Source organism: Callionymus lyra, chromosome 4 (genome assembly GCF_982586985.1).
Source record: "Callionymus lyra chromosome 4, fCalLyr1.hap1.1, whole genome shotgun sequence".
Classification (NCBI taxonomy): domain Eukaryota; kingdom Metazoa; phylum Chordata; class Actinopteri; order Syngnathiformes; family Callionymidae; genus Callionymus; species Callionymus lyra.
The window spans coordinates 29,787,467-29,813,142 of record NC_141821.1 but is presented as its reverse complement, the minus strand read 5'-3'; the positions used below and the strand labels follow the sequence as shown (position 1 = coordinate 29,813,142).

Below are 25,676 nucleotides of genomic sequence, written 5' to 3'. Positions count from 1 at the left end.
GGAAAGGTTGTGCAATCCGGAAATTACCTGAATATAATCTAGAGTAGATCGTACCTCCACAGACCTAAGTTTAACCCTTGTGTTAGCTCTGGGTCAAGGTGATCCAAAGGCCTGACAACAAATCTAATTGTTTTATCCCTTCACCCTGACCCAGAGAAAACACAAGGGATTCCAGAAACGCATTTGTTTTCAGGCCACCGGGTCACATTGACCCTTCGATTACACAAGGGTTATGAACCAGGGAGGAAACAGGGAGTTCTGACGCCAATTATGTTGGTCAAGGTTGTATTTTCAAGGCGATATTGACCAACCAACAGGTTTAAAACAACTAAAAAAATGTGTGTTTTAAAAAAAACAACAACAACCAAAGACATGATCGCCTTTCCCTGCAGATCGGGGATCAACTGTCGGCGTCTGGAATGTCAGGATTCTTCACCCTTCGTGTTGCGGGGGGTTCATAGCTGCTGACCTACAGAGAGACTGGAGGTGGATCATGATGTGACAAAAGACCCACTTACTAGTCAGTTATAAGAATCTTGTTTAATATTTTTCAAATAGCAATTTAATATCACATTGTAACAACATTAATGTCTCTGAAGTTTTAATTCAGTAGTTATATATGAAGTTTTTCACTGACAGTCAGGATAAAAGTTTTTTTTAGTTATTTTTTATTGTGGGATCTTGTCCTTGTGTGACATTCATTTTTACAATAAAAAAATGTCCTGTATTAAACATTGTTTGGTTGAATAATTCAGGGGCTGATCTAGTGCATTTTCTGAGGTGTGTTAAGGAATACAAAATTGAATTAAATCTTTGTCTCACATGAACTACAAGATACAGTAAGTCTCTCATCATGACCATGTTTTGAATGTATTACTATATAAAGTTCTCCCTCGTCTGAAATCTTGACAAACGAGAGGTAACGAGAGCGCAGTCCATTTTGACATAATAATGGCTTCACTCCAGCTGTAATCCCCACTTTGTTTATACAATGAGTCCCTTGTAGGTGGACACTTCTGGGATTGTTTATGCGGCGTGACAAACCTCTATAATTGACCAATCACAACACAGTGGTAGTGCTTGTTGTAAAGAAGGTTTCATCTCCAGAAAAAAGTTTTCAGTGGGCGGGGCTTAAGTACATTTTCTAATGTAAATATTTAAATGAAAAGAGAGTTTTATACAAACGGACACATACCGATGATACAATAGAGTCCAAGATAAGATATTAGTTGATCTTTAAATAAACGTCAAACTATATTTGTATTGCTACAAGTTATTCATAGACAATATGAAATCAGTTAAAGGAACATATTAATTTATGTTGTGAATTCATGAGATTCAGACCTTGGGGTTGCCTCGACTATATCGTTTAATAAGTTCACTTCCCATTCCTTTCAATTGTTTTAACAAGTTTTTCAAGTTAAGGTTTTGTCTTAGGTCAGAGCCACTGGGAATCTCAACTTGACTCATAAGCGACACCTGCTGGAGAAGCTCGTTTTTACACGTCACGGATTCTCAAGCCGTTTTAAAGTCACGCTTTAACTTCTGGTTGAATCTCTCTCAAAGGGTAAATTTAATCTTTTCATCAAGGTCTTGTCAAAAATTGCAGCTGCATCAAAGAACACATTTAATGGAATTTAATATTGGAAAAACAAAAAAGGAGAATTGTTAATTTCATTATTTTTTATGTTTCGCATGACAGGTATAAACCACATACTCAAGCATTACGGGTCAAAGGTCATCGCTTTCAAAACAACACATTGACTTAATAACAGAAAGAGAAACTTTAGAACAAATCTGTTTAATTCCAGGGAAAGTAAGACACAGGTTTTCACCAGCAAACAATAAATATCTATCAATTGTAAACTTGTTCATGATGAAGCCACGTTAGAATCATTGTTTCCAAACTGTCGTCCTCAACCAACCAGCCTGATCGATGGAGAAGACAGGGCTTCAAACTTTAATAATAATACACAGCTGGTGGTTGAACGGTAGCTTCACAAATCATTTTTCCACATTCGTTCCCGCTGTCAAGGTTAACATCGAATGTTGGTTCTTTTAGTGGATTTGAAGTCATTGACTTCAGTGCAGGCAGCAGTGTTGATGAACCCACAGTTCACCTTCTTTGATCGACCCTTACATACACAACAAAACAACAAGTGCATCTGTGATTACAAACAAGTCAATGAAGTCATTCCTTTGAACACTGACACTGAAATATGGTCACAGTTCAGTATCAACATTTACAAAAAGTTACTAACAACAGATTGCTCTTCCTTTTCCTTCATGAGAAACCTACTGTGTCTCTATGGATTATGTACAGGTTAGGAATGTCAGCCGGGGCTCATTTGTTGAGGTTCTTGTTATTAATTATTCTTTGTTGATCAAATTTCAGCATTTAAAGAGGACTCCTTTTACACAACCAAGTGGTGGAACAGTATAACTGCACCCAGTAACTGGACCAAGTAAGAATATACACGTTCTCAAAATATGTTGCAAACAACTTCAAACAAATCGGCGTATATTAAAATCATCAGCTTTTAAAAAAAACCTCAGATAGAGATGGTTTTCTGACCAGATAATCCAGGAAGAAAATGAACGTGTCAACAAAAACACACAAAAAGCGTCAGCTCAGATTAAATACGTTGATTCTGTATCTCCACCATCGAAGAAAATTAATAAATTACTAAAACTTAATAAACATTTGCGTGCAAAACATAAATTGTAATCATTTTAGATTAACTTTAACCAGGCGAAGGCAGCGTCACTGAACATTTTAAATATAACAAACGGCATAGGGTCGAAAGATAAAATCATCAATATTTCTTCCCTTTAGTGAAACGAGGCTCAGGCTAAACAAATATAAGAAAACCCTTCCAACCCTGACTGCTGTACATGACAATGAGTGACCTGCAGTCAATAAGATAAAATAAGGAAACACACTTCCTGTAGCTACAGCCGAGTAACTATAGTCCAGAAGTCAGCTCTGAAATCAAGTATAAATTCACTAATCAGTAACTATTCATGATTTTCCCTTTGATGTTATAACACTTGCCACTGGTTGTATAAATGGTTGTTGCGTAATGCAGATAAAATGTAATTAATTTAAATCTCAGTCTTACTACTTGAGGTAGAATCGCCGTTTACACTGTATCAGTCTCAGTCAAATGTGTTTGGCTTTCCAGTGGAGGTCAACATTTGTTGTCGACGAGCTAAAGCCAGACCACGTCAACAGAAATGATTCAAGTTGAGAATCACCTTTCAATTTTGCTGCCACTTAAAAGTATTTTTAAAATGTCATTATTTAAGTTATGTAGATGTCAAGTAGGGCGGTTCACCCAGTATATAAAATTGACTCTATATTCTTTTTACAAGAACAAGAATTTGTCCGATTTTAAGTTAACATGGTTGATAGTGAAAGAGAAGTAATAGTGAGGAAGGCTGAGGAACATGACCCATCTTAAGTAAAACTTGTTTATAATGGATTGAGAGAGACACATGCACAACTTATCTTCAGCATCTTCTCTAATACCTCCAAAGAAAGAATTATGATGAAACTGTAACAAGACTTTTGTCAATTCAGTAACTATTAAATATAATCACAAACAATTCCAGAGATAGATCACAATATATCCTTCATTTTCAGTAGTAGAGCTTTAAAACCTTGACCTCAAGATTTTCAGTGATGCTCAGCACAAGAGAATACAAATATTTGTAAATGTTCCGTCATACGACCGAGCCATTATCGCACATTCTGTTCCTCTCCTGCTTCTGTTTGAGCAGATCCTGGGGTAAGAAAAACATACATTTTTATACAAAACCTCTACGTCTGTGTTGAAAGTCAGACGTCGTAGTCAGGCAGCGACGAGTATGTGATCCCGCCAACCGAAGGAGGGCTGGAGTGAAGCGGGAGAAGCCAACAGAGGACAGAACCTGGAAGAAGGAGGTCATGTAAAAAGGCTTTGATGGCCTAAAATTAGACCTACCTCTTCCGAAAACCTCTCGTAGCAGTGCGAGCTTCGGCTTGCGCGTGTGTGTGGGCTGGTGAGGTAGTTGAGAGGAGGACGATGAGGATGTGGAACCTCTATCTTTTATCATCAACCTGTTTCTCATCTGTTCAATAGGAGTCTCATCTGTGATTATTGACACCAGCTGGTGAAGACAGCAGACGCAAAATCAGAGGCAAAGTGTTGATGGCGATAAAAAATAAGAGTCAATAATACCTGGTCATAGAAGATCACCATGACAAACACTCCAAACAAGATGGACTCCACGAGGAGAATGATGTAATGTGCACTGAGAATGAAGAAAAAGACATAAAATAAAAGGACACCATGAACCAAAGCCATCTTTTAAACCTCTGACTCACACTATCAAATGCTTGCTCGGTGTCTCATCTTCATCGCTGTCCTTCTCATTCCTGATCCGCCACACCCACGCAGACACCACCAGCATGAGTGAATACAGGCTGGCCATCCCTGGGAATGACAGTTGCTTTTTTCATCCGCCACGCCATCAAAACATCATCCTGCATTACTGTATGTACACACTTCTAACACTATCACATCAAAGTTGTTCTGCGCTTATGCTTTATTAACTAGGAAGAAAAACATGCCAAGGGATCACTGATTTAAAAAAAAAAAATGCACTTTTCTACACCTAAGCTTAGTAAATGACCTGCAATTCGTGGGTCAGCTCCACATGCAGAAAGCATAGATTGTGAGTTGAGCTACTAAGACTAATGAAAACACTAGATGATAACGCATGGAAATTTTTTAGCGATCGCGTTTTATCTTTGACTTAAAAGGTCTCTTTATGCTTATTTCCGGCCATTTAAATACATGCATTTATTTAATGCATTTCACAAAACAATACCAGCAAACATGATACATTCTAAACAACACTATAATCTGTTATAATAAATATTCAGACTAACTAAATACAATCTAATATGTCTCTTCTATTCTAACAAATGTTAGAGAACTGAGGTAGTACTTTCTTCAGAGTAACCTCTCTGGTGTCCATTTCAATGTTTACTCAGCCCTGATGGCTAATGCAAAAATATATAAAGCAGTTCTGCTGCTGCATGATTAGATTAGTTAAATAATCATGTACAAATTACAATACAGAGTGAGGGGATTAAACCAGTGACTTAAGAGTTCAGAGTGGTGTGCTCTAACAACTGCGCTGTTCTGCCTAGTGACAAAACAAAAGTATTTACAGTTTTAAGGCATAATTACTAATTATACATTTTTTCAACGATGTCATGTCTGGCCTCCACACTGCTTTAATAATGATTAAGAAAAGAAAAAAGTTATTTTACTCACCAGTGTAAAAGAGAAACTGAATGAAATACTTCTGGTTCAGCTCTCCCACACAGTTGTTTATCCTGAAGGAAAATCGGAAAATTAATGAGAAACAGGCATCCTGGTTCGGTAAAATTAAATTACAGGAATCGTTAAACACTGTAAGAAAAGTGGAAGTTAGCCAGGGGTCTGGAGGCGATGCCCCCTTCAGCTGATGGATTTGAGCTATTTTTCAATCCCAAAACCTTTCCGCAAAATGTTGCTTACTCTGAGGAAGTAATAATATCTAATTATAAACCTGTCATCTTCATAAATTCTACATTCAAATGTTATGAAACTGTATTATTTCAAATCTTAAAACAATCGATATGGCAAACGATCTATAAAATAATAATAAATAAAATAAAATAATCGAATTTGGATTTTAAACAGTAAAGAGTGTGACATTGTTAAAGCACTACAAGGTACACTGCTCTTTTTTTTGAAAGCCAGAAGTTTATTTCCTTCTTCTGATCGGCTTTTCGGAAATAAATAACTTTCCAAATTCAAGAGCAGCTCGCGACCAGAGAAACCCGAAGATCAGATAGATTGACAGCAGTATTATGTTGTTGTTGTTGTTGTTGTTAAGGTACGACCTCGATCTGTTGTCTCTACTTGTGTGAGTCGTGATGCTGTAATTAAAGATAGACCCGCCTTATCTTGCTTCTGATTGGTTAATATTACGTGACGCCTTCTGTGATTGGCTAGATTTAGGCAACAAAAAAAACAACATTTATTATCATAAAATATAAATATGGAGTGTTAAATTTGTAAATATAAATGTGAGAAATGTCAATTGGTTGAGAATGGATCTCAAACAAAACGTTTTATAGGTTTAATAAGGAAATTGAAATAAGTTTAGAAAATAACGCTTTGCCTTGAAAAATAGCTGATATCTGGAATCCCTGGAGAGATCTGACAGTGAAGAAGGTCTCAAAAACTAAGATACAGCGAAAGCCTCACCATGGGCAGTGATGATCCATTCGGCGGATGCATCTCTGGCAAACGCGGCAGTGATGCGCTCTGGGAGGTCTGTAGGTTTCACAATGACTACACACGGTCCAGCCCTCGCAGCCCTGTTGGAGAAAGAACGCAGAGTCACAACCTGATGGATATTGTTAATTTGAGGAGCATTTACAGGTATTTTTATATCCATCTCAAACAGTCAAAAACAAGGGGGGAAACTTATTATCTAAACTTTTCCCTAGATTTGAAACGACTGAGGGAACTCGTACTGTTAAGTCCAGGAAGAGGCGGAAAACAGTATCTAAACACCGTCATTAACCCAGTATTAACAAACCCACAGGCAGAGACAAGCACAGATGTTTTCATGTAAACATGACTTGACATAGGCAAATAAGTAGGTACAAATAACAGACATGTCTGTGACTCCAGAGTGTCCCCTGTTATTTGTTAACTCAGTCAGGAGGGGCGGATCATTGAGGAGTTCAGCTTTAGAAAACTCATTGCTGTGAGGAGAAAAAGTAATACCATGACTGCACAGAAGTAGAATTTCCACTCACTCGGTCATTCATACTCTTCGACTGGGATCGAAGATCTGAGAAATCTATGGCGGTGTCTGGAAGCGGCACCATGCCTGTGGAACAGACATTCAAATAGAAAACAAGAACTTTTCATTTAACACAATAAGATTAGATAATACTTGATTTTTGACTCAAGCACATTAATAAAGGTTATTAAGTTAAGATAGTATGTAACAGGTCAGTAACACATACGATTAACATAGGGCAAAAAACACAGTTACACAGTGGACACATAAATTATAATCGTAAAGGAATATAATTCAATTTTATGTTGGACAATAAATAAATAGTTATATAAAGTATTACATCTGCAATAAAATACACAGCGACATGTTTTTAAAAATTCCATGCATGTCAAATATTCAATCATAAACAAACAAAAATAATTTTCAACTCACCAGGATCTGAAAATACGGCTTTCGAGTGACAAGCCAGAAGTAGAAACAGAATCAGGTTGAACACTGATCCATGGAAAGTGCACCACAAGCTAGAGGGAGATGGGAAAGTGAATCAATTAGAAATGATCTTCTAGTTCATTATACAGAGAACTCTCTTCAAACATCTTGATACATTCAATCTTTATCACTCTGAATCAAACACACTTGGCACAGATATACGTTTTGTGATGGAGCTGAATTGTTGTGTGGAAACAACCCCCACTTTGCCTGTTTAAATATTTATATTTGAAAATGCAAATGTTGTGCATCAGGGAGATTCTGGTCTACAACAGGTGGTAAACATCTAATACAATCTTAATTTGTTAAATATTTTCCAAACAAACTCTGGTAACTTGCTAGGATTTCTATTGAATGTATTCATCTGAAAATTGCAGTTTTATTTGTAGAAGGATGAGCAGAGTTTAAGGATTAAAGGTGAAAGATCAAGATGGAAAAGATTTTTGAAAATTCTATTTAAGGAGGTTTCGGTGATGCTATAGATACGCAGTAGAACAAGTTAAGCGGGCTTGTTTTTTGTCTGCATGTCTAAAGTAGGAACAGGAACCAAACAACTTCAGTTAAATTCAGTTATTATTATTTTTATACACATTATTAGCATACATTGCGAACAAGGAAACATGATAAATGTCCTGCTTGCCTGAAGATGCTTTTTCAAAACAGTCAACTGTCAAATGAACGCCTGACGCCATGTCAGTTTTTTAGAGCGTTACGAGGCAAACACATGGACGATACATACCTGCCTGCGTAGGCCGGGATAAGAACGTACTGAATGACCACGTAATCGGCGTAAAACACACTAAAATAAGTCAAAATAAGACAAATAACGCCACACGGGTCTCGCCTGCAGCGTAGAAACGCCATCTTCTATTGGGCCCCGCCCCCATCTGCTGCTTCCGCATGACGTCATGAAGACGTTCGACTCCTTTAGGAAGAAAAAGAATTCGTAATAAAGTACTTGAAATAAATGTAAATAAAAAAAAATGTAATATCTTTTTCTCATCGAGTTAAAGCAGTATCTTTGTTCCGTTCACGATATCTAATATGACGTCATAGGTGAGATCGCGGGGGTTCCTGCCTGAGCACAGAGGTGCAGACTTTCTTTCCATAATAATGTATCAAAATATAATTTTCCTTCAGAGCAAACCTTTTTTTATAATAAAAAATGAGTGTATGACAGAAAAAAAACATTTTCATTTGATGTCACTTACAAAAAAACGGTAAAAGTAATATCATTGAAAGTTAAGCTGATCTGAATCAGGTGAAAAGTTGTCTTCAATGATTTTATTTGTATAGCGCTTTTCCAGACCAGGCTCACAAAGCGCTTAAACAATCAAAACAATATTCAATAAAGTATATACTTTAAATGGCAAGATAAAACTGAGAACACAACAGGATTCAATTAATTAAGAATTCAACATGTTAAGCTTCACATACAGAGTTTAGCGGTTAACAATATGACATCACACTGTATCTACATTAAACCCTTGATTATAACAAGATGTCTTGTTAAGATAAATATATAATCATTGAGCTTTTAAAGACCTGCCTATCATTTCCCCCATATTATTTTCCACAATAGTAATAATTATCTTCTTGTGTCCTTTAGGCTGAGGCTTGAAACAAATGTACACATTTTCACAACACGCACAGCCGAGAGACAATAAGCAGCGATGACACATGAACACCTCGTTCATCTGTTGAGCTAAGCAGCTCATTGTAAAGTAAACTAAATGTTATTTGTAGAGCTCCTTTCTATACCAGGGTCACAAAGCGCTTTAAGCACCAAAAACAATATACAGCTAAAATAAATGCTTTAAAAGGTCAAAATAGTTGTAAGTAGGTAAGAAAGTAATGGTTATATACAGAGCTCCAACACTCACATTGTATTCATTTGTTTATTCCCCTGTAAAGCCAATTAAACAGAACCCGGAAAGTTGTTGCCTTTTGACTATGTATTATTATTAATGTTTTTATTAGTGTTTTTGATTTTAACCCTAACCCTAACCCATCTCCCCAAATACTGTAGCTTTTGACTTTGAAAAAAGTTCTTGTACAAAAGTTTATTGTAGTTTGTATAGTTATCATCATTTGATGTATTATTGTGTTTATTTCCTTTATTTGTGTTGTTGTATTATGTAATGGTCATTCTAATTGTATTAATGTGTTTATTTCCTTTCTTTTTGTTGTTGTATTATGTAATGGTCATTCTAATTGTATTAATGTGTTTATTTCCTTTCTTTTTGTTGTTGTATTATGTAATGGTCATTCTAATTGTATTATTATGTTTATTTCCCTTCTTTTTCTTGTTGTATTATGTAATGGTCATCCTAATTGTATTATTGTGTTTATTTCCTTTCTTTTTGTTGTCGTATTATGTAATGGTCATTCTAATTGTATTAATGTGTTTATTTCCTTTCTTTTTGTTGTTGTATTATGTAATGGTCATTCTAATTGTATTATTATGTTTATTTCCCTTCTTTTTCTTGTTGTATTATGTAATGGTAATTCTAATTGTATTATTGTTTTTATTTCCTTTCTTTTTGTTGTCGTATTATGTAATGGTCATCCTAATTGTATTATTGTGTTTATTTCCTTTCTTTTTCTTGTTGTATTATGTAATGGTCATCCTAATTGTATTATTGTGTTTATTTCCTTTCTTTTTCTTGTCGTATTATGTAATGGTAATTCTTATTGTATTATTGTGTTTGTTTCCTATCTTTTTGTTGTTGTATTATGTAATGGTAATTCTAATTGTATTATTATGTTTATTTCCTTTCTTTTTGTTGTCGTATTATGTAATGGTAATTCTAATTGTATTATTGTGTTTATTTCCTATCTTTTTGTTGTTGTATTATGTAATGGTAATTCTAATTGTATTATTGTGTTTATTTCCTTTCTTTTTGTTGTCGTATTATGTAATGGTCATTCTTATTGTATTATTGTGTTTATTTCCTATCTTTTTGTTGTTGTATTATGTAATAGTAATTCTAATTGTATTATTATGTTTATTTCCTTTCTTTTTGTTGTCGTATTATGTAATGGTAATTCTAATTGTATTATTGTGTTTATTTCCTATCTTTTTGTTGTTGTATTATGTAATGGTAATTCTAATTGTATTATTGTGTTTATTTCCTTTCTTTTTGTTGTCATATTATGTAATGGTCATTCTAATTGTATTATTGTGTTTATTTCCTTTCTTTTTGTTGTTGTATTATTTAATGGTCATTCTTATTGTATTATTGTGTTTATTTTCTTTCTTTTTGTTTTTGTATTATGTAATGGTAATTCTAATTGTATTATTGTGTTTATTTCCTTTATTTTGTTTTTGTATTATGTAATGGTCATTCCAATTGTATTATTGTGTTTATTTCCTTTCTTTTGTTTTTGTATTATGTAATGGTCATTCTAATTGTATTATTGTGTTTATTTCCTTTCTTTTTGTTGTCGCATTATGTAATGCTCATTCTAATTGTATTATTTTTTATCATATAATGTTTTGTTATTATTTAATATGCCCATTGTATTGTATTGTTGTCTTAATGTAATTTTTAATCTTTTTTTTCGTGAAGTAGCGTTACTCGTCAATTTTGGGGGATAATAAAGGTGTATGAATGTTTCTATCGAATCTAGTCTGTAATAGAAGACAATAAAAACCAAAAATATTCTGGCAGAAATCCTTCGGGGCAAACTCGGCGCGCTCATCTCCAGCGAGTCAACAGCGTCATCGTCGCCACTTTTCTTCTGCTGCAGACTCTCGCTGGACGTGTGTTTGCTGCTCCTTCCTACTGGATACACCGCTGTTCTGAAACTTTGAATCCACTCTGGTGTTCCCTCGGAACTTGGACTTCCCGTGGAGTTAGGAGAAAAGCAGAAGAAGGAACTATCAAAGCTGGAGAGGAGCAGGGCGTTCATACTTCGAAGTCACCATGGAAGTTCCTGGTATGCAGGTAAGAAAGGTAGAAACCCCGCAGAAGTCACTCCTGTCTTCCTGAATAACAACCGCTCGTCTGGAAGATCGTGTGTTTGTGTCAAAACAACGAATAAAAGCTTCTTTTTTTAATCCCTAATGTCTTCTAACTACAGCTTTTAGACTTCGACTGTCGACTACGTTGCACTTTGACTTCGTGTCTGTTTGAAAATAGTTTCTTAAAGTGATTTAAATTTTCCTTTGACACACTAAATATTAAGGTTTTTTAAATACTTTACTTCTCAGTGTTTATTAATATTAAAACGACACCTATTGTCAAATATTATAACCAAGACAAAACAAACGTAGCTGTCAATATTCTTCAGTTCATGTTTTCACTTGTTTTGATCAGAAAAAAAGTGGATCCACATATTCAGATCAATAAGTGTTTTAGTCATAAAACAGAGATCATTTTATATATTGAGAGTTAGATTATAAAAACAACTTCCTACTGACACATACTGTGCTAACTTAGCATAGCCACTTTAAGAAACTCATTATCCACTTTATTTATTTAAAAATATGATTGATAAGTAGTTCTTCTCAAATCCTAATGAATTTTTGCTTTTATTTAGTTTTTTTTTGTTATGCTTACTTGCCATTCTTGAAATAATATCAATAGATTTATTGCTAAGCTATGCTAAGCTATTTGAAACTTCTAAAAGCTATTGTGGCTGGTGTAAATGACCAGTAAATCTCACACAGGTGTGCTATTATTATAATGGGCAAAACTACTATTTATTATTTTTTATTATTAACAGTTTTTCAACAGATGGCCTGTGTGTTTATATTTTGCTAGAAGAAAGGATAAGGTGAGACTTTCAGGTTGATCTGTAGTCGATTTACTTAATCGTATCTGTAGTTTACGTCACTGGTTCTGCATGTTGACACTAAGAATTCCCACTTGTAAATGATCATTATACAGCAGCAATAATACACATCTTGTTACAACGTTCACCCTTTTATTAACCAGAGCAACTGATAACCACCATTTTTATCTTTAGTGGATTAATAAAAGAAAAATGTAATTCAAACGGAAGGAAGAAGATGCGCCGGACTAGGACTCAAGCAGTGACATTAACAATGTTCGTGCTCGTCGTCACCAAGATTGCCGTCATTGCAGTCGGTCTACACAGAGTACACAGAGCTAACTGGTTTTGTGTGTTGAGTGTTTCTCTCTCCTGCTTATCTGGCTGTGGGGTGTGTCCACCTGAGAGAATGACTTGCTTGTGGGCCTGCTTTGGCTGCCTTGTGCCTCCCTAGTGGGCAGGGCAGCACCTGTGAGTCACACAGTGGTAAAAAACACACCTGACGTCAGACGGCAGATGCACCTGTGTGGTGAGGCAAGAAGGAAAGGAACCATCTCCTGACGCATCTCATTTGATTTCATTTGTTATCGTGAATAAAGCTCTACTCATGTGGTAATCTCAGCCGTACTACGACATAAAAGATAAAATATGACTGGAATAATTGTGGAATAATAAAGTATATATTTAGATTTGGGGTTATAAACTTATTATTATGTTATTGATAAAAAAAAGTGAGAAAACAAGTGAACACACATTTTGTGAGTTATTCAGGTATGAATGCCTTTTTAGCTTGTGGAATTTAAAAAATGTCTATTAACCTGAAAATAGTGAAAATATCTGTTATTGGCTCTATGTTGATATTGTTTATTTTCCTCAGTGATTGGTGTCAAGTCTTTCATTTTTCATTGATAATGTAAACAAGAGTTTCACATATTTACAAGAGGAGCTGAAATAATTCCATATAATGATCAGCAAGAGGCAACAAGACGGCACCACAGATGGATCCCTAATATTTGCTATTCTAACATCTAAAAGAGTAGTTAAATGGGCTAATGGGGTAGAATTCCTTAACATTATGTATTTATTTTTCTAGTTAAATTAAAACTATGTTTAAAAAAAAAAGTGTGAAACAAATAAAAAATAGGATTATTTTGTCTGATTAAATCCAAGCAACTTTTACAATGTACATAAAGCTTTAATTTTAAACAACACAAAACTTTGTGCTGTGATTGATGCTCTCATTTGCTCAAGGACTTTTACGCCTCTGAGTCACTGGTGGCTCTCTTTTCCCATCACAGTGGAGCTGTTATGAAACTCTTCACAGACTATTCCCAGAATCTCTTTCAGTGTCTGACCATGGAAATGTAAGGCTCCCCTTCGTATCCTGTTGGAAGCCAAAAGACGTGATGCTGGAAATTATGCATTTCTAAATAGTTACATTATGTCACAAATTTACAAGTTGACTCAATTATTTACATTCAGGTTTGAATAATAACTTTATTGTTCAGTTTACAGCCCCAGGCGCTTGCCTTTTACATCCAGTCACTCAGAGTTTCCCACAGCCTTTCAAAGTGCCCACATGGTTCTTTATGCAACCGACAGTCACTTTTATTTTGTTTGTTGCTTGTAGTTCTATGATGTGTTAATCTAATCCATTATGTTGGAACTATGTAAATGGATTCAATTGGATTTGAACCATGTCACTTTACACTACTCTGGGATATAATATCTCGAATCACTTTGAATCTGTCAACCAATGTAAACATTATTCAAAAATTTCAACAACATGTTGTGTTTTTGTAAAGCTGCGTTGCTGAATCTGTGCTGGATTTGATGTTTTGATTTCAGCTAGAAGGCCTTCAAGTTGGAAATCAGTTGACAAACGCCACAGTTGGTCAATCACAAAGTTTGATATAGTCAACCTTTTATAAAATATTCTTTACCTAAAGTGTAAACAACATGGACAAAATTGTGTATATCTTCACGTTGGCCAATTCATTTGATTTGGATTTGAGTCTGCAACCCTTAGGTTTCTCTCTCATCATGTGTTTGTGTTGCTATTTTTAATAAACGTGTAATTACCTCAGTGCTAGTAGAAACATCTGTCTGTTTTAATCTCGCTCACTTAATCCGTTAAGCAAAAGCAGTGAATCGAAACCCAAAAGTGTGAATCACTTGTGAAGTGCTTGTTAAATCTTTTACAACAGAGAAACTACAAAAGACTAATTGATACAGAATAAAGCCTTTCACAAATGTAGTTCAAAAGAAGTCAATTATGCTTGTGAATCTTTAAAATGGTTTGACATTAGCTACCACATTGTTGTGTGAATTTTTTTTAAATTGGTCAATTTATGTTCCTTACATGAAAAAAAAGACAACTAGTGATGTCAGTTTTTATTTGAACTTGTTGGCTGAACAACCTCTGTTGCTACTGCTTCATATTATTTTGTCATGTAATGTAATACAAGTTTAAATTTAAACGGCAACTACACAATGTGATAACCCAACTCTCCTGACCGTTTCAAATGTTAAAGTCTTGAAGTTTAATTTCAATTAAAATATTTTTTCTATTTTTTCAGATGCATACTGATGAGTACAATAGAATCCAAGATCAATTTAAGAGACTCTTAAATCAACACATTAATTGCCCTTTAATAAGCTTATTTGCTGTCTCATGATACACTGTAAACTACAAAATAAATATAATGTATTGGTTTAAGATTACATTCATTAACAGCTTCTACTATATTTAAACAACCTTTTGAAAAAAATGTTTTGAAATTCTCCAAACTATTACTATATATCTATATATCTAGCATATTTATGTCTGAGAAATCCATAACATAATGCACAGATAAAGAAATGCACATGACTGCGCGAAATACATCATCTTGTACTTGTTTATATCTGAAGCACAGAGTGACTCAACAGTTGCTGTGTTTTTTGGTCCTAAAAGCAACAGGAAAAACTGAAAAGCAGTGGGATTTCACATGATCTGCGAAGGTCATTTTGGAGAGTGCAACTTTTTGTACTTCCTGCTTTAGCAGCTGTGACCTTTGACTTCCAAAACACACACAAATACTCATCGAGCCATTGATGAGACTTGTTAACCAAAACAGACGCTGTTCTTCATTAGTCAGCTTTTGGTTTGACCTAAAAGCACATCGCAAATAGTTATTACTTTTAGTTTAACGCTAAACATTTGTTATGTTTTTGGGTTCTGTCATTTTGTTTTATTTTCAAAATGTTTTCCAATGATCTAGGAAATGGTTACTGTTCATTTTGTTTAAATATATATATATATTTTTTTCTGTTAATCCTGTTTAAGTAGTAAAAGTAACTTTATCCTAGGCATACACGCTAAACTTACTCCTGTTTCTGTTGGCTACACTGGTTAAAAGTGTTTGCCTGCCATCTTATACTTAACCAACGTCTTTATCTCACCCACTGCTCACGCAGGAAGCTTAATAATAATGATATAAGAAGAGGTTTTTCAAAGGCTACATCACCATGAGCTTCAATAATAGCTTGTCGTGAAGAACTTCTCGCACTCCTAGATGTTGTTGTTTAATGACCTTAATAAATAAACAGAAATGCAATGACGGCCCTTTAGGTCAACACTATGAAGGGAATGATAAAAGTTGAACTTTATTCTTTTCTTTATGTTTGTTTCCTATGTGCTGATAGAAAGGTCAAAGTGTTAACTGTGATCTTATGTAAGGCTAGTTTGTGGTACAAGGGCTGGATTATATTTGTCCGTGAAAATATATTCAGGTGTGCCCCTGCCGTGTGAACACTTCTATTTCTATAGTGTATCTACTTTTGTTGTACGATACACTATGTAGCAGTAAGTCAAACATTAATTGCAAATCTGTATGCTCGCCACGGTTTAAATGTATATTGTTGAAATGACGATCCTAAACTCACTTCAGGTGGACGATTCAACTGTGCTTTGTCTGGGCTGGTATTCTAATGATTCGTTCTTCCTGTTTCAAACTATGTGTTCGGGCTGAACTCCTGGGCTTTGTGAGAGAGAGACAAGAACTGTGTCCGTTTCTTGAATTGTATTTTGTTCCTCTCTCGGATTTGTTTGTGGTATTTTAACTAGGACACTTTCTTGGATATTAAGTTCTTTACACATATCAATGTCCAATCGTGCTGTTTTCCTTTTTCGGAAAAAAGATTGAATCGCAGATGAATGGCGTGAACAAACTACAGTTTTACTTATTAAACTAAAATTATGAACAAAAAACATGCATATTCTAATCCAGGAATAGGTTAGGACTCACCAACCCAAATAGCTATTGGAACCCACTGTAGCTGAATCTTCCAGTCTCTGACATTAATCTTAAGAAAGTTTACCCCACGCCTCAATGGAGGATTATTTTAATTGTAGGTTGTTTAGGTGATTGCAAGTCGCCCCACAGAACTCAATGGGATTTTGATCTGGGCTTTGAGTATGTGGATTTACTCTTACTATAGGTCTCTCGCGTTCCTCAAGCAGCCTTTGATAGGATTCATAGTGGATTCAATGATGTTTGGTTGACCAGGTTCCGCTGCAGCAAAGTATCCCCAAACAAAAAAGTACTTGACTTGTAAATGATTTTACTGTAGAATTGCTGAGGTCAAATTCTTTTGAGATCCTTTAAAATTCTTTATCGTACTCTTTGAATCTCAGCATGTTGCTTATTGCATGTTGCATGTTGGGTGAGGTTTAAATCCATATTTTTATATATACAGCAAATAGTTGTATGGAGATGCAGAGATAATATCTAATCTGGCAGTACACTAGAATTGAGTTCCTGGTCAGGGAGCATCGAGAGTTTATGACGGGCTATAAAACAATTTCAAGAAAACAAAGTCTGCCAGGAATGTGCCATAATATAGAATGACGCGTGTTACCAGGAAGCTTTAAAGTTTTACTGCAAAGATAAAAATGATGATGTTTGATCTATTGACAGTTTAAGATTTAATTTCAATTAAAAATACATTTCAATTATTTTTAATGCACTTGTCAACATGTACATTTTATACAAGCATTACTAGAGAGAGAGAGAGAGATTACACTTGTACTCTGTTTAAACACTTCAAAAGTGTTTGTAGAACTCTTGCTGGAGAAGTACATTTGCTTGTGATTTTCAACTCCCAACTGCAACTTTCTGTCTTTCTAAAAACAGTCACAGGACCCAAACTGCAGCGCCTGCTGCTGGGTGTGGCAACATTGTGGGCACACAGTGTGCATTTGTTCCTTTTTTTAGTTCTGGTGACTCGTTCTCCAGCGCAGGGAAACTGCAGCGACTCGAGCAGACGCTCTCACATGGTCTGCATCTGTGTGTGTTTGTGTGTGCAGGTTGGTTTTGACTTGGAGCTTTATTTAAACTATTAAAGAGTCTCAATTCCCCTAATTTGATTAACAAATATTTGTCAAGCAACAGATGCCACTCTTCAATCTTTCCTATAAAGTTTATATTTGGTTTAGAATCAGGTTTTATTTTTAATTGATTTTTGTGATGGTTAAAATCGTCTTTTTGTTTCTTTTAACGTTATGAACACAAGTCACAGTGGTACATTGTACTAATCACTTGCATGTCTTCAATATCTAAACCAAGTGCCATACATGGAATAACTCCATATCTTGCTGACAAAGTTGTGCAGCACAGTGTTGTGTTTTACAATGGTTAGTGTTGCAGCATCACAGCAGGAAGCACATCCATCACATGACAACTCCTTTGCTCGTTGTATTACATCCTTCTCAGGCGAAGGTTTCACCACCAGCACTTGTTTTCTTGAAACGTACAAGGGAAATAATCAACGTCCCAAACTGTGCCTTGTTATGAAAGTTGAAAGGGAGACAAGTTTAGGAAATGACTGTCAGGAAAAAAAATGTTTATGTGTGTGTGGCAATATTGTTCTGTGTGTTCAGTTCCTCTTATCTTTCACAGTCGTGGTTGTTTCCTTCTGTCTTTCTGCTCCATGACAGGAAACCGTTACAAGGAAAGTGAATTTAGTGTTTTGTTTACTTTATCATTAAGGCCCTAATTATCCTCACATCACACAAAGCATGAAAACATATGTAAAATAATTGATCATTGAGTATTTCCATGAAATGACTACCACAACCATTTGGAGTTTCCTTTAAAGTTAAATATTGCTTAAAATTGTTAAAAATTCACTCATTGCAATCACCTGACTTGACCTTCGTATTAGTTTGTGTTTGTTAAAACCTCTTTCATTTATGTAGCTACACAGGTCTCTCAAAGAAAGAACATTTATGTGACTCATGCTTTTATTTATGTTGACCTTTTCGATCGTAACATGCCAGTTTCAATTGCTGTGTTGTGTGTGATTTTTTTTTTTTTCTTCTATAAAATTCCAGACTTAATAAGGTTCCCTGCGAGTGAGTTGAGTGTGTTGTCTCTGAAGACTCACTAACTTAATTTCCTTTCCCCTCAGAGTTCTCAGGTCGATCCAGAGGAGTTGTTTACCAAATTGGATCGGATCGGTAAAGGATCTTTTGGTGAGGTGAGTGTCATTAGGTTTTTTTTCACTCCATGTTGAGGTGTTTCAGTGAAGTCGGTGACAAGATTTATACTTGGAGTTATTACAAGTAGTATTTTCTCTCACTCAGGTATTTAAAGGCATTGATAACCGAACCCAGAGTGTGGTCGCCATTAAAACCATCGACCTTGAGGAGGCCGAGGACGAAATAGAAGACATCCAGCAGGAGATCACGGTTCTGAGTCAGTGCGACAGTCCTTTCATCACCAAGTACTATGGCTCCTACCTCAAGGTAACAAGAACTGTTGTGATCAAAGCTCGACGGCACTTGAGGCTTTTTCTCCCTCGTAGCACAACTTTCCTGTTGCTTAAGTAGAAATAAAGATAAAAACCATTGAGTTGAATCTTCTTAAAAAGTGCATTTCAGTTGTGTTTCAAACAAGTTTTCTCAATATTCAAATAAAGTCGCAAGACTTGTAGAATAGCATTCCAAACATTCAAAATGAAACCAACTTACAGTACAAAAATATCAAATATACAGCCGGCCAAGCCATTTTATAACCGAGATTATTGATGTCTAGAATTGAACAAAGACTTGCAATAACAATAAAAATAAAGTATTGCTAAATTGTATATACCTTAAATGAAGTTGCAAATAAACTTCTGTGTTTTTCTATTCAACACTAACTTGATAAATTCAATATTATATATACATGTTTTTTCCCCAATACTGGGTATGAAAAACAATCGTTGTATGTGTTCATCAATTGATTGTTTTTTTTTTTCAATATTTCAGGGCAGTAAACTCTGGATCATCATGGAGTACCTGGGTGGAGGTTCAGCACTAGATTTGGTGAGCGGCAACATTATTCACTGATCACACTCAAAGAGTTCTTGATCTCATTGTCATTCCGCGAGAATAGAATGAACATATTTGTGTGAGTCATGTGATGAGTCCTGACTTTGAATAGAAGGTGTGTTTGAGTTTGTCCATTACCGTGTTTTTACATCGGTGTCATTCCTCCGTGTGCGTTTGTTCGTGTGTTCATGCGTTTGCAGTTGAAAGCCGGTCCTTTTGATGAAGCTCAGATAGCTACCATGCTCAAAGAGATCCTCAAGGGACTGGACTACTTGCATTCAGAGAAGAAGATCCACAGAGACATCAAAGGTACAAACGTGTTCCTGATGAAGGAAAATACATCTACTGTTAAAATCAGCATTCATTATTATGAAGATGTGAAAATAAAATCATTCCACGTCTGCAATTGTTTGAGGAATGAAGGAATGAAGTGATTAAATGTTACTATTTCATCGTAGAGCTGATATGTTTTAGACTTTATCATTGTGGACTCGGTAGCATCAAAGTCAGAATATACTAGTAAAAGTCTATTTAATAGTTTTAGTTTATAATCAAGTAAAAAACAATAAAAACGTACTGTTTAATGTGAAAAATAAATCATTAAATTGACCTAAACTTTGAGTAGCTTGTCAACATTATTATTTATTAGTCTAGTAATTACCTGAGTTGTAAATGGCTCAGCTATGATTTCTGATCAAGAATGAGTTCCATCCGGATTCTCTTCCCTAGTCACACATGTCCTCTGCATGTCTGCAGCTGTTGCCGCCATGAACCTCTTTCATGTTTTAAAACCTCTTTATATAAATTCAGATCAGTGACCTGTTTTATGTTAAAAAGCAAATAACTCAGGTTTTTCTTTCTTTTACTGTTTAAGCTGCCAACGTCCTGCTGTCGGAGCATGGTCAGGTGAAGCTGGCTGACTTTGGTGTGGCTGGTCAACTGACCGACACGCAGATAAAGCGGGAAACCTTCGTGGGAACGCCTTTCTGGATGGCACCAGAGGTCATCCAGCAGTCTGCCTACGACTCAAAGGTAGGCACCCCAAATCTTCTTTCTGCTTTTCAGGGGCCCTAATGTACGAACCGAAGAGTGGCATGTGTATTTTGTCACAGAAAATTAAACAGTAGGGTTCGAAAATCACCCAGAATAAACTATAACTTAAGTTTAAATTACATTTTGCTGTCTCTCATCTTGTTTGGCGGCTATTTTTTTTATTAGTTATCCTTTAATTTTCAATTCATCATAAACCATTGATCCTGAATCATGTTAAATTCTGTGTCGACATCACAGTTGGAAGTGTGAAAAGATTTAAATCTCATTTATTTTTGTCACTTTCTGTTCAAGATGTTGTTTTTTTTTGTTTATCAAAGTGGTGAAACGTTTGCATATCACCATAGCAACCGAGCATGCTTTGTTTTTTTTCTTTTGCATTATTTCCACTGTCTTGCTGCTTGAGTCTCTTATCAATCAGATCTTAGATCACCCGATAAGGTCTAAATTTAGCTTTTTTACTTTCTTCATATTGATTAATTTTTGGGTGTTTACTGTCCAAGGAGAATTGGACTGAGGAGGACGTCAATATTGAATGAGCATATTCATCTGGTGCTGCACCTGTTGCTCCAACAGACAAAAGCAAAAGAGCTTTCAAGAGGACAGTAGGCGTGTGTGTGTGCAGAGGCTTCTGTTTAACATTGTAGTTGAAGTAGTGTGTGTTTACTCTGTCATCTAATGTGGTTTAACTGGCCTTGTGTGTGTTTTAATGACCTAGTTATATATAGCAGACTACAGCTTTTTTGTTATGAATTAATATTATGACCATTATTGGCCATAATTATTATTTTTTTAAACAATTTCAATGCTGTGGTCGATGTTTATTTTCATTATTATTTCAATCAAATATTATATATTTTCTAGGTTTGAAGTTGGATAAAGTTTAAAGTTTCTGTATATAATGTTGCTGTGTATGTAAATTTAACAGATGGATGATTTAGTCTTTACTTTAAATTAACATACGTTTTGTAATTAATTAATTTCCATTTTAGAATGATTAGTTATCCTTATTACAAGATGGCGATGTCCAAAATTTAAACTCTATATAATATACAGTATATTTTTTAAGAACTGGCATAAAAAAGTTTTCTGTACTAAAGAAATGAAATTTAGACTCGGCAGCTTCCATTTTTCTTTAGTAACATTTCAGAATAATTATTATTATCATCAAAATTGTTTTCATTTTTGTTGTTGTGGAATTTCTGTCCAACCAGACGTTTGTATTGTTAGTGACGCCAACATATCTGTCTCTATAGGAATAAAAAGTGCGAATCGTTTCACGTAATCTCTGTTGATGGACGATGAACTGTCCACGTCAACAGACGTCAATAGAGAAGTAGAGTTCTGTTCCGTCAGTTGGTGTTTCCTGGCTGTCGTTTGTTCAAACATGCTCCGTCACACATGAATGAATGAACAACCAGAACTAACTATGGAGCTCAACATGCCTGCAGAGCCAAACCTGGGTCTTTAATCCTCCTCAACACACGGCTGGTGTCAACGATGCTGCTGATACTTTAGTTTCGACTTGTTTTTTTTCCAAGAATATTTAATTCCTTATGGTTTTAAATGAGTGTGATCTAGTTTCAAGTGGCCATATGGTGACTGAGCAACATGCTAGTGGTGTTGTAACATGACTCGAGGAGTGTGTCCTAATCGATTGTGTGTGCATGTGAGTTCTCTGCTATATTCAACCTGTCAGTGTCTGTGTTACACCTTCGGCCGGCAGATGGTCGGTGCTTGCTGCCGCCACTTGTGAAAAAAACAGACCTCCTCTTTTGTACTAAATCACAAGGAAGCTTTGCCAGTTTACATTTGATAAAAAGTGCTGATTCACGATTTTTGCCTGTTTTTTTAATTTATTTATCGTGTCGTACACCAATGCCAAAAACCACCAAAAACATAATTTATTTGTTGACTGGTTTGAATAAATATAAAAATAGTTAAAATGTGGCTAGAAAAACGAATATTTAAACTATGAATTAACCAAAAATCAGCTAAAATGGTATAAGTAAGGTTATAAAAATCTGATAGTTATATTTGATTACATTATTTTTTAAAGCAATATAAATGTCCCAATAAAATTGGAAAAATATGAGAATAATTCTATTTCAGTTGTATAAATCTGTATGTAAAGTTAAAATAAAAGTGACTTATTAAGTAGAAATCAGTATAGTATCTTACCAAAGTGAGCACACCCCTTACATTTGTGCAAATATTTATATATATGTATATATATATATATATATATATATATAATTTTAACAATGAAATGCCACTTTGATATTATGAAAAGTAGTCATTGTGCATCTTTTTTAAGAGTGTAATTCTCCCTCTAAAATAACTAAACACATGGCCATCAAAGTACACCCTTGAATTGACGTAACGAGAAGCAATAAAAAACAATATTAAACGTATTAAATGTTGTACCTGTTTTCTCTAGAGCTTGGTTGAATATTGTGCGATCATCTTTGTTGTTGTTGTCGCAGGCGGATATCTGGTCACTGGGAATCACTGCCATTGAACTTGCCAAAGGTGAACCACCGAACTCGGACATGCATCCGATGCGTGTCCTCTTCCACATCCCGAAGTCTTCCCCTCCGATGTTGATCGGAGAATTCTCCAAGAGCTTCAAAGAATTCACCGAAGCGTGTCTTAACAAGGACCCAGCCTTTGTATGAGCCACACATTAGAAGAGAATCATTAAGATTTTACATATAAATCTTTCGATTTGCAGCGTCCAACTGCCAAAGAACTTCTGAAACACAAGTTCATCGTCAAACACTGCAAGAAGACGTCGTACCTCAGCGAGTTGATTGACAGGTACAGAAGGTGGAGAGAGGGCCACAGTGACAGCAGCTCGGGTGACTCGGACAGGTAATCCCAAATCACCTTTTGTAAATAAATATGAGTGTTTTTAAAGAAATGTATATTTGGTCTCTTTTTGGTATTTCTAGTGAGTCAAGCAATAAGGAAAACAGCCCGAGCCCCAAGTGGTCATTCACGACCGTGCGCAAGAACAAGCCTGAACACAGGAAGGTTCTGAATGGAACAGTGAGTACGCTAACTCTGTATAGCAGTTTAATGTACGTCCAACACATTCTCTGATTTACATGTTGCCAAATATTAAATAGTATTGCAAACGGTACTTTATTTTATGGCCACTAGAGGGAAGCAACTCGTCAATTAATTATTTGTATTGTTGGTAGAGCAATAATTGTATGTTTGATGTGGCAGTTAAGATGTAAAACTGTTTTTTTTTTTTGTGTGAGCAGACTCAGGATAAATTGAGGAAATCTGCAAGTTTGACGACACTCATCTCACCTGTCTTTAACGAGGTAAGGCTTGTCTTGTTCGTATTGTTAACCACCTCATAGATATGTAGATAAAACCTTGTGTTTTTGTGTTTTCTGCGCCAGTTAAAGCAGCAGCACAGGGAGCACTCCGAGCAGCGACAAGCTATCGAGGAGTTGGAAATTAAATTCCGTTTGGCCGAGGACGTCTGTCCGGGCATCACGGACAGAATGGTCACACACATCGTTGACAGGTACGCTCAAATAACACTTGTCCGTGTGCAGATGGTTGAATAGTTACTCCAGCTGTTGTCTTGTTCCCCCACAGATTCACTACTAAGTGAACGTTTAAGGAAGGGATGAAAAAAAGGAATTCCATCTAAAGAAGAGTGACTCTGAAGATCCATTTAGGAGATTTGCTGTGCGACGTCTCCTTGCTAACACACCTTCACTCTCACACACACACACACACACACACACTAGAATAATGTTCTATATGTAATATATATGCTGAAAACCCTCTCTCTCTTCCCATTTAGTTGTAGCTATTGTTAAACTAGCTTGTGGGACTTCTTTTGTATCTCTTTCTTCCTGCGTATTATTTATCTGAACCTTAAGTGCCTTCATTAGTTTGTTTTCGTACATTTTTGTGGCGTGTTTGCTCCAGAACCTTCCACTCGTCGAGGTCTTCCATCTGTCGCTTACATGTTGAAGACGTTTGTTCAGAAGCACTTCAGTCAGATTATATGCCAACATTTGTCTTGTTGTCTTCAGCAATACTTGATGCCCTTTTTTTTTTTTTTTAATCCGACTTTTATGATCATTTGTGTGATCACATGGCTGGAACAAAAAGCAAACTTTTAATGTTTTAATTGTCAACACCTAAATCTGATTCCTGTCAACAACGAGGATCTTAATTTAAGAGTATTACTGAGAGTTTGTACCAAAGACACTATGAGACTTGTTCACTGTATATTTTTTGTCTTTTTATATATATATCTCATGAGGGATAAATGGTTGTTGAGTGGAGGGGATTTTGAAGTCAACGTTGTAATATTTTTGCATCAATTTCTTTCTTTTCTAGCGGGATGTAGAGATTCTAAATAAATATTTAAGTGTGATTGAATAAAACGTCTCTCTTGATTTTTCTGTCTATACAACAATATCCAAGATTATTATTCATACTTATTAAGTGGAATAACTTTGTTCTTCTATACGAAATGATCATCATATTAAAGTGAGTTTTAAAATGTTATTGATGTTCCAGAAAATAGCTCAAGTAATAGCTAGAGTTCTGCTGTGCAAGTCATACATTTGACAAAAATAACAAATTAAACATTACAGAACACACAAAATGTGACAAAACCTTTTGTATTTTTGCTTTAAAATACCATTCAAATAGGCATTTCCATGTAAGTTTGAACTTTACCAGTGACTACTGGAGTTTAATTTCTTATTTGTGGTTGAATGCCACAGTTAAATTAAGACTTATGCATGTATGTAATTCAAAAAATGTTAATTTTGTAATGAAAATGGAGAAGCTCAAGTTATCAAATTTGCACTTCAAATAAAATGGGTCCTTTTGTGTTTCATGAAAAACTAGATAATGGATTGTTTCAACTTGATTCAATTCAAACTATCTTGTAATATAAATGGACACATTCATGTGACGTGACGGCAAATACTAAATATGCTGTTTTTATCTGTGAATTCAATCAAAATGGTTTTTTGTGTCTGTATTCTTCTGGTTTGTTAGTCAGTTGATTTCTTCTCCACGGTAAAAGCTTAGAGGTCGTTTAATGTGTTGATTTAAGTGTGTCTTAAATAGATGTTGGACTCTTTTGTATAATCAGTAT

At 35.3% G+C, this 25,676-nt stretch overlaps 2 protein-coding genes across 2 annotated transcripts; one reads left to right on the top strand and one right to left on the bottom strand.

Annotated features, from left to right (window-relative positions):
* Positions 1–1,718: 1,718 nt before the first annotated feature.
* LOC148082460 (palmitoyltransferase ZDHHC3) lies at positions 1,719–8,226 on the bottom strand. Its single transcript, XM_087789638.1, has 9 exons — positions 8,084–8,226; positions 7,288–7,376; positions 6,869–6,942; positions 6,309–6,421; positions 5,328–5,389; positions 4,370–4,478; positions 4,224–4,296; positions 3,987–4,152; positions 1,719–3,933 (listed from the first exon to the last, which is right to left on the bottom strand). The coding sequence occupies exons 1-9, from the start codon at positions 8,206–8,208 to the stop codon at positions 3,842–3,844; spliced, it is 903 nt and encodes a 300-aa protein (XP_087645764.1). The 5' UTR covers positions 8,209–8,226; the 3' UTR covers positions 1,719–3,841.
* Positions 8,227–10,636: 2,410 nt separating this feature from the next.
* On the top strand, positions 10,637–24,941 carry LOC148082459 (serine/threonine-protein kinase 26-like). Its single transcript, XM_087789671.1, has 12 exons — positions 10,637–11,294; positions 18,577–18,645; positions 18,752–18,913; positions 19,418–19,474; positions 19,681–19,789; positions 20,355–20,512; positions 23,017–23,202; positions 23,265–23,404; positions 23,485–23,581; positions 23,803–23,865; positions 23,947–24,074; positions 24,149–24,941. The coding sequence occupies exons 1-12, from the start codon at positions 11,274–11,276 to the stop codon at positions 24,162–24,164; spliced, it is 1,206 nt and encodes a 401-aa protein (XP_087645797.1). The 5' UTR covers positions 10,637–11,273; the 3' UTR covers positions 24,165–24,941.
* Positions 24,942–25,676: the final 735 nt, after the last annotated feature.

What these genes read in the sequence shown, in the direction of transcription:
- LOC148082460 (XM_087789638.1), bottom strand. Translation starts at nt 8,208, where the DNA reads ATGGCGTTTCTACGCTGCAGGCGAGACCCGTGTGGCGTTATTTGTCTT. An exon ending in ATCCCGGCCTACGCAGGCAG is followed by an intron (nt 7,377 to 8,083) that starts GTATGTATCGTC and finishes ATCTCCCTCTAG; the next exon opens with CTTGTGGTGCACTTTCCATG. An exon ending in CGAAGAGTATGAATGACCGA is followed by an intron (nt 6,422 to 6,868) that starts GTGAGTGGAAAT and finishes TTTCTCCAACAG; the next exon opens with GGCTGCGAGGGCTGGACCGT.
- LOC148082459 (XM_087789671.1), top strand. Translation starts at nt 11,274, where the DNA reads ATGGAAGTTCCTGGTATGCAG. An exon ending in ACTATGGCTCCTACCTCAAG is followed by an intron (nt 18,914 to 19,417) that starts GTAACAAGAACT and finishes TCAATATTTCAG; the next exon opens with GGCAGTAAACTCTGGATCAT. An exon ending in GGAAGGTTCTGAATGGAACA is followed by an intron (nt 23,582 to 23,802) that starts GTGAGTACGCTA and finishes TTGTGTGAGCAG; the next exon opens with ACTCAGGATAAATTGAGGAA.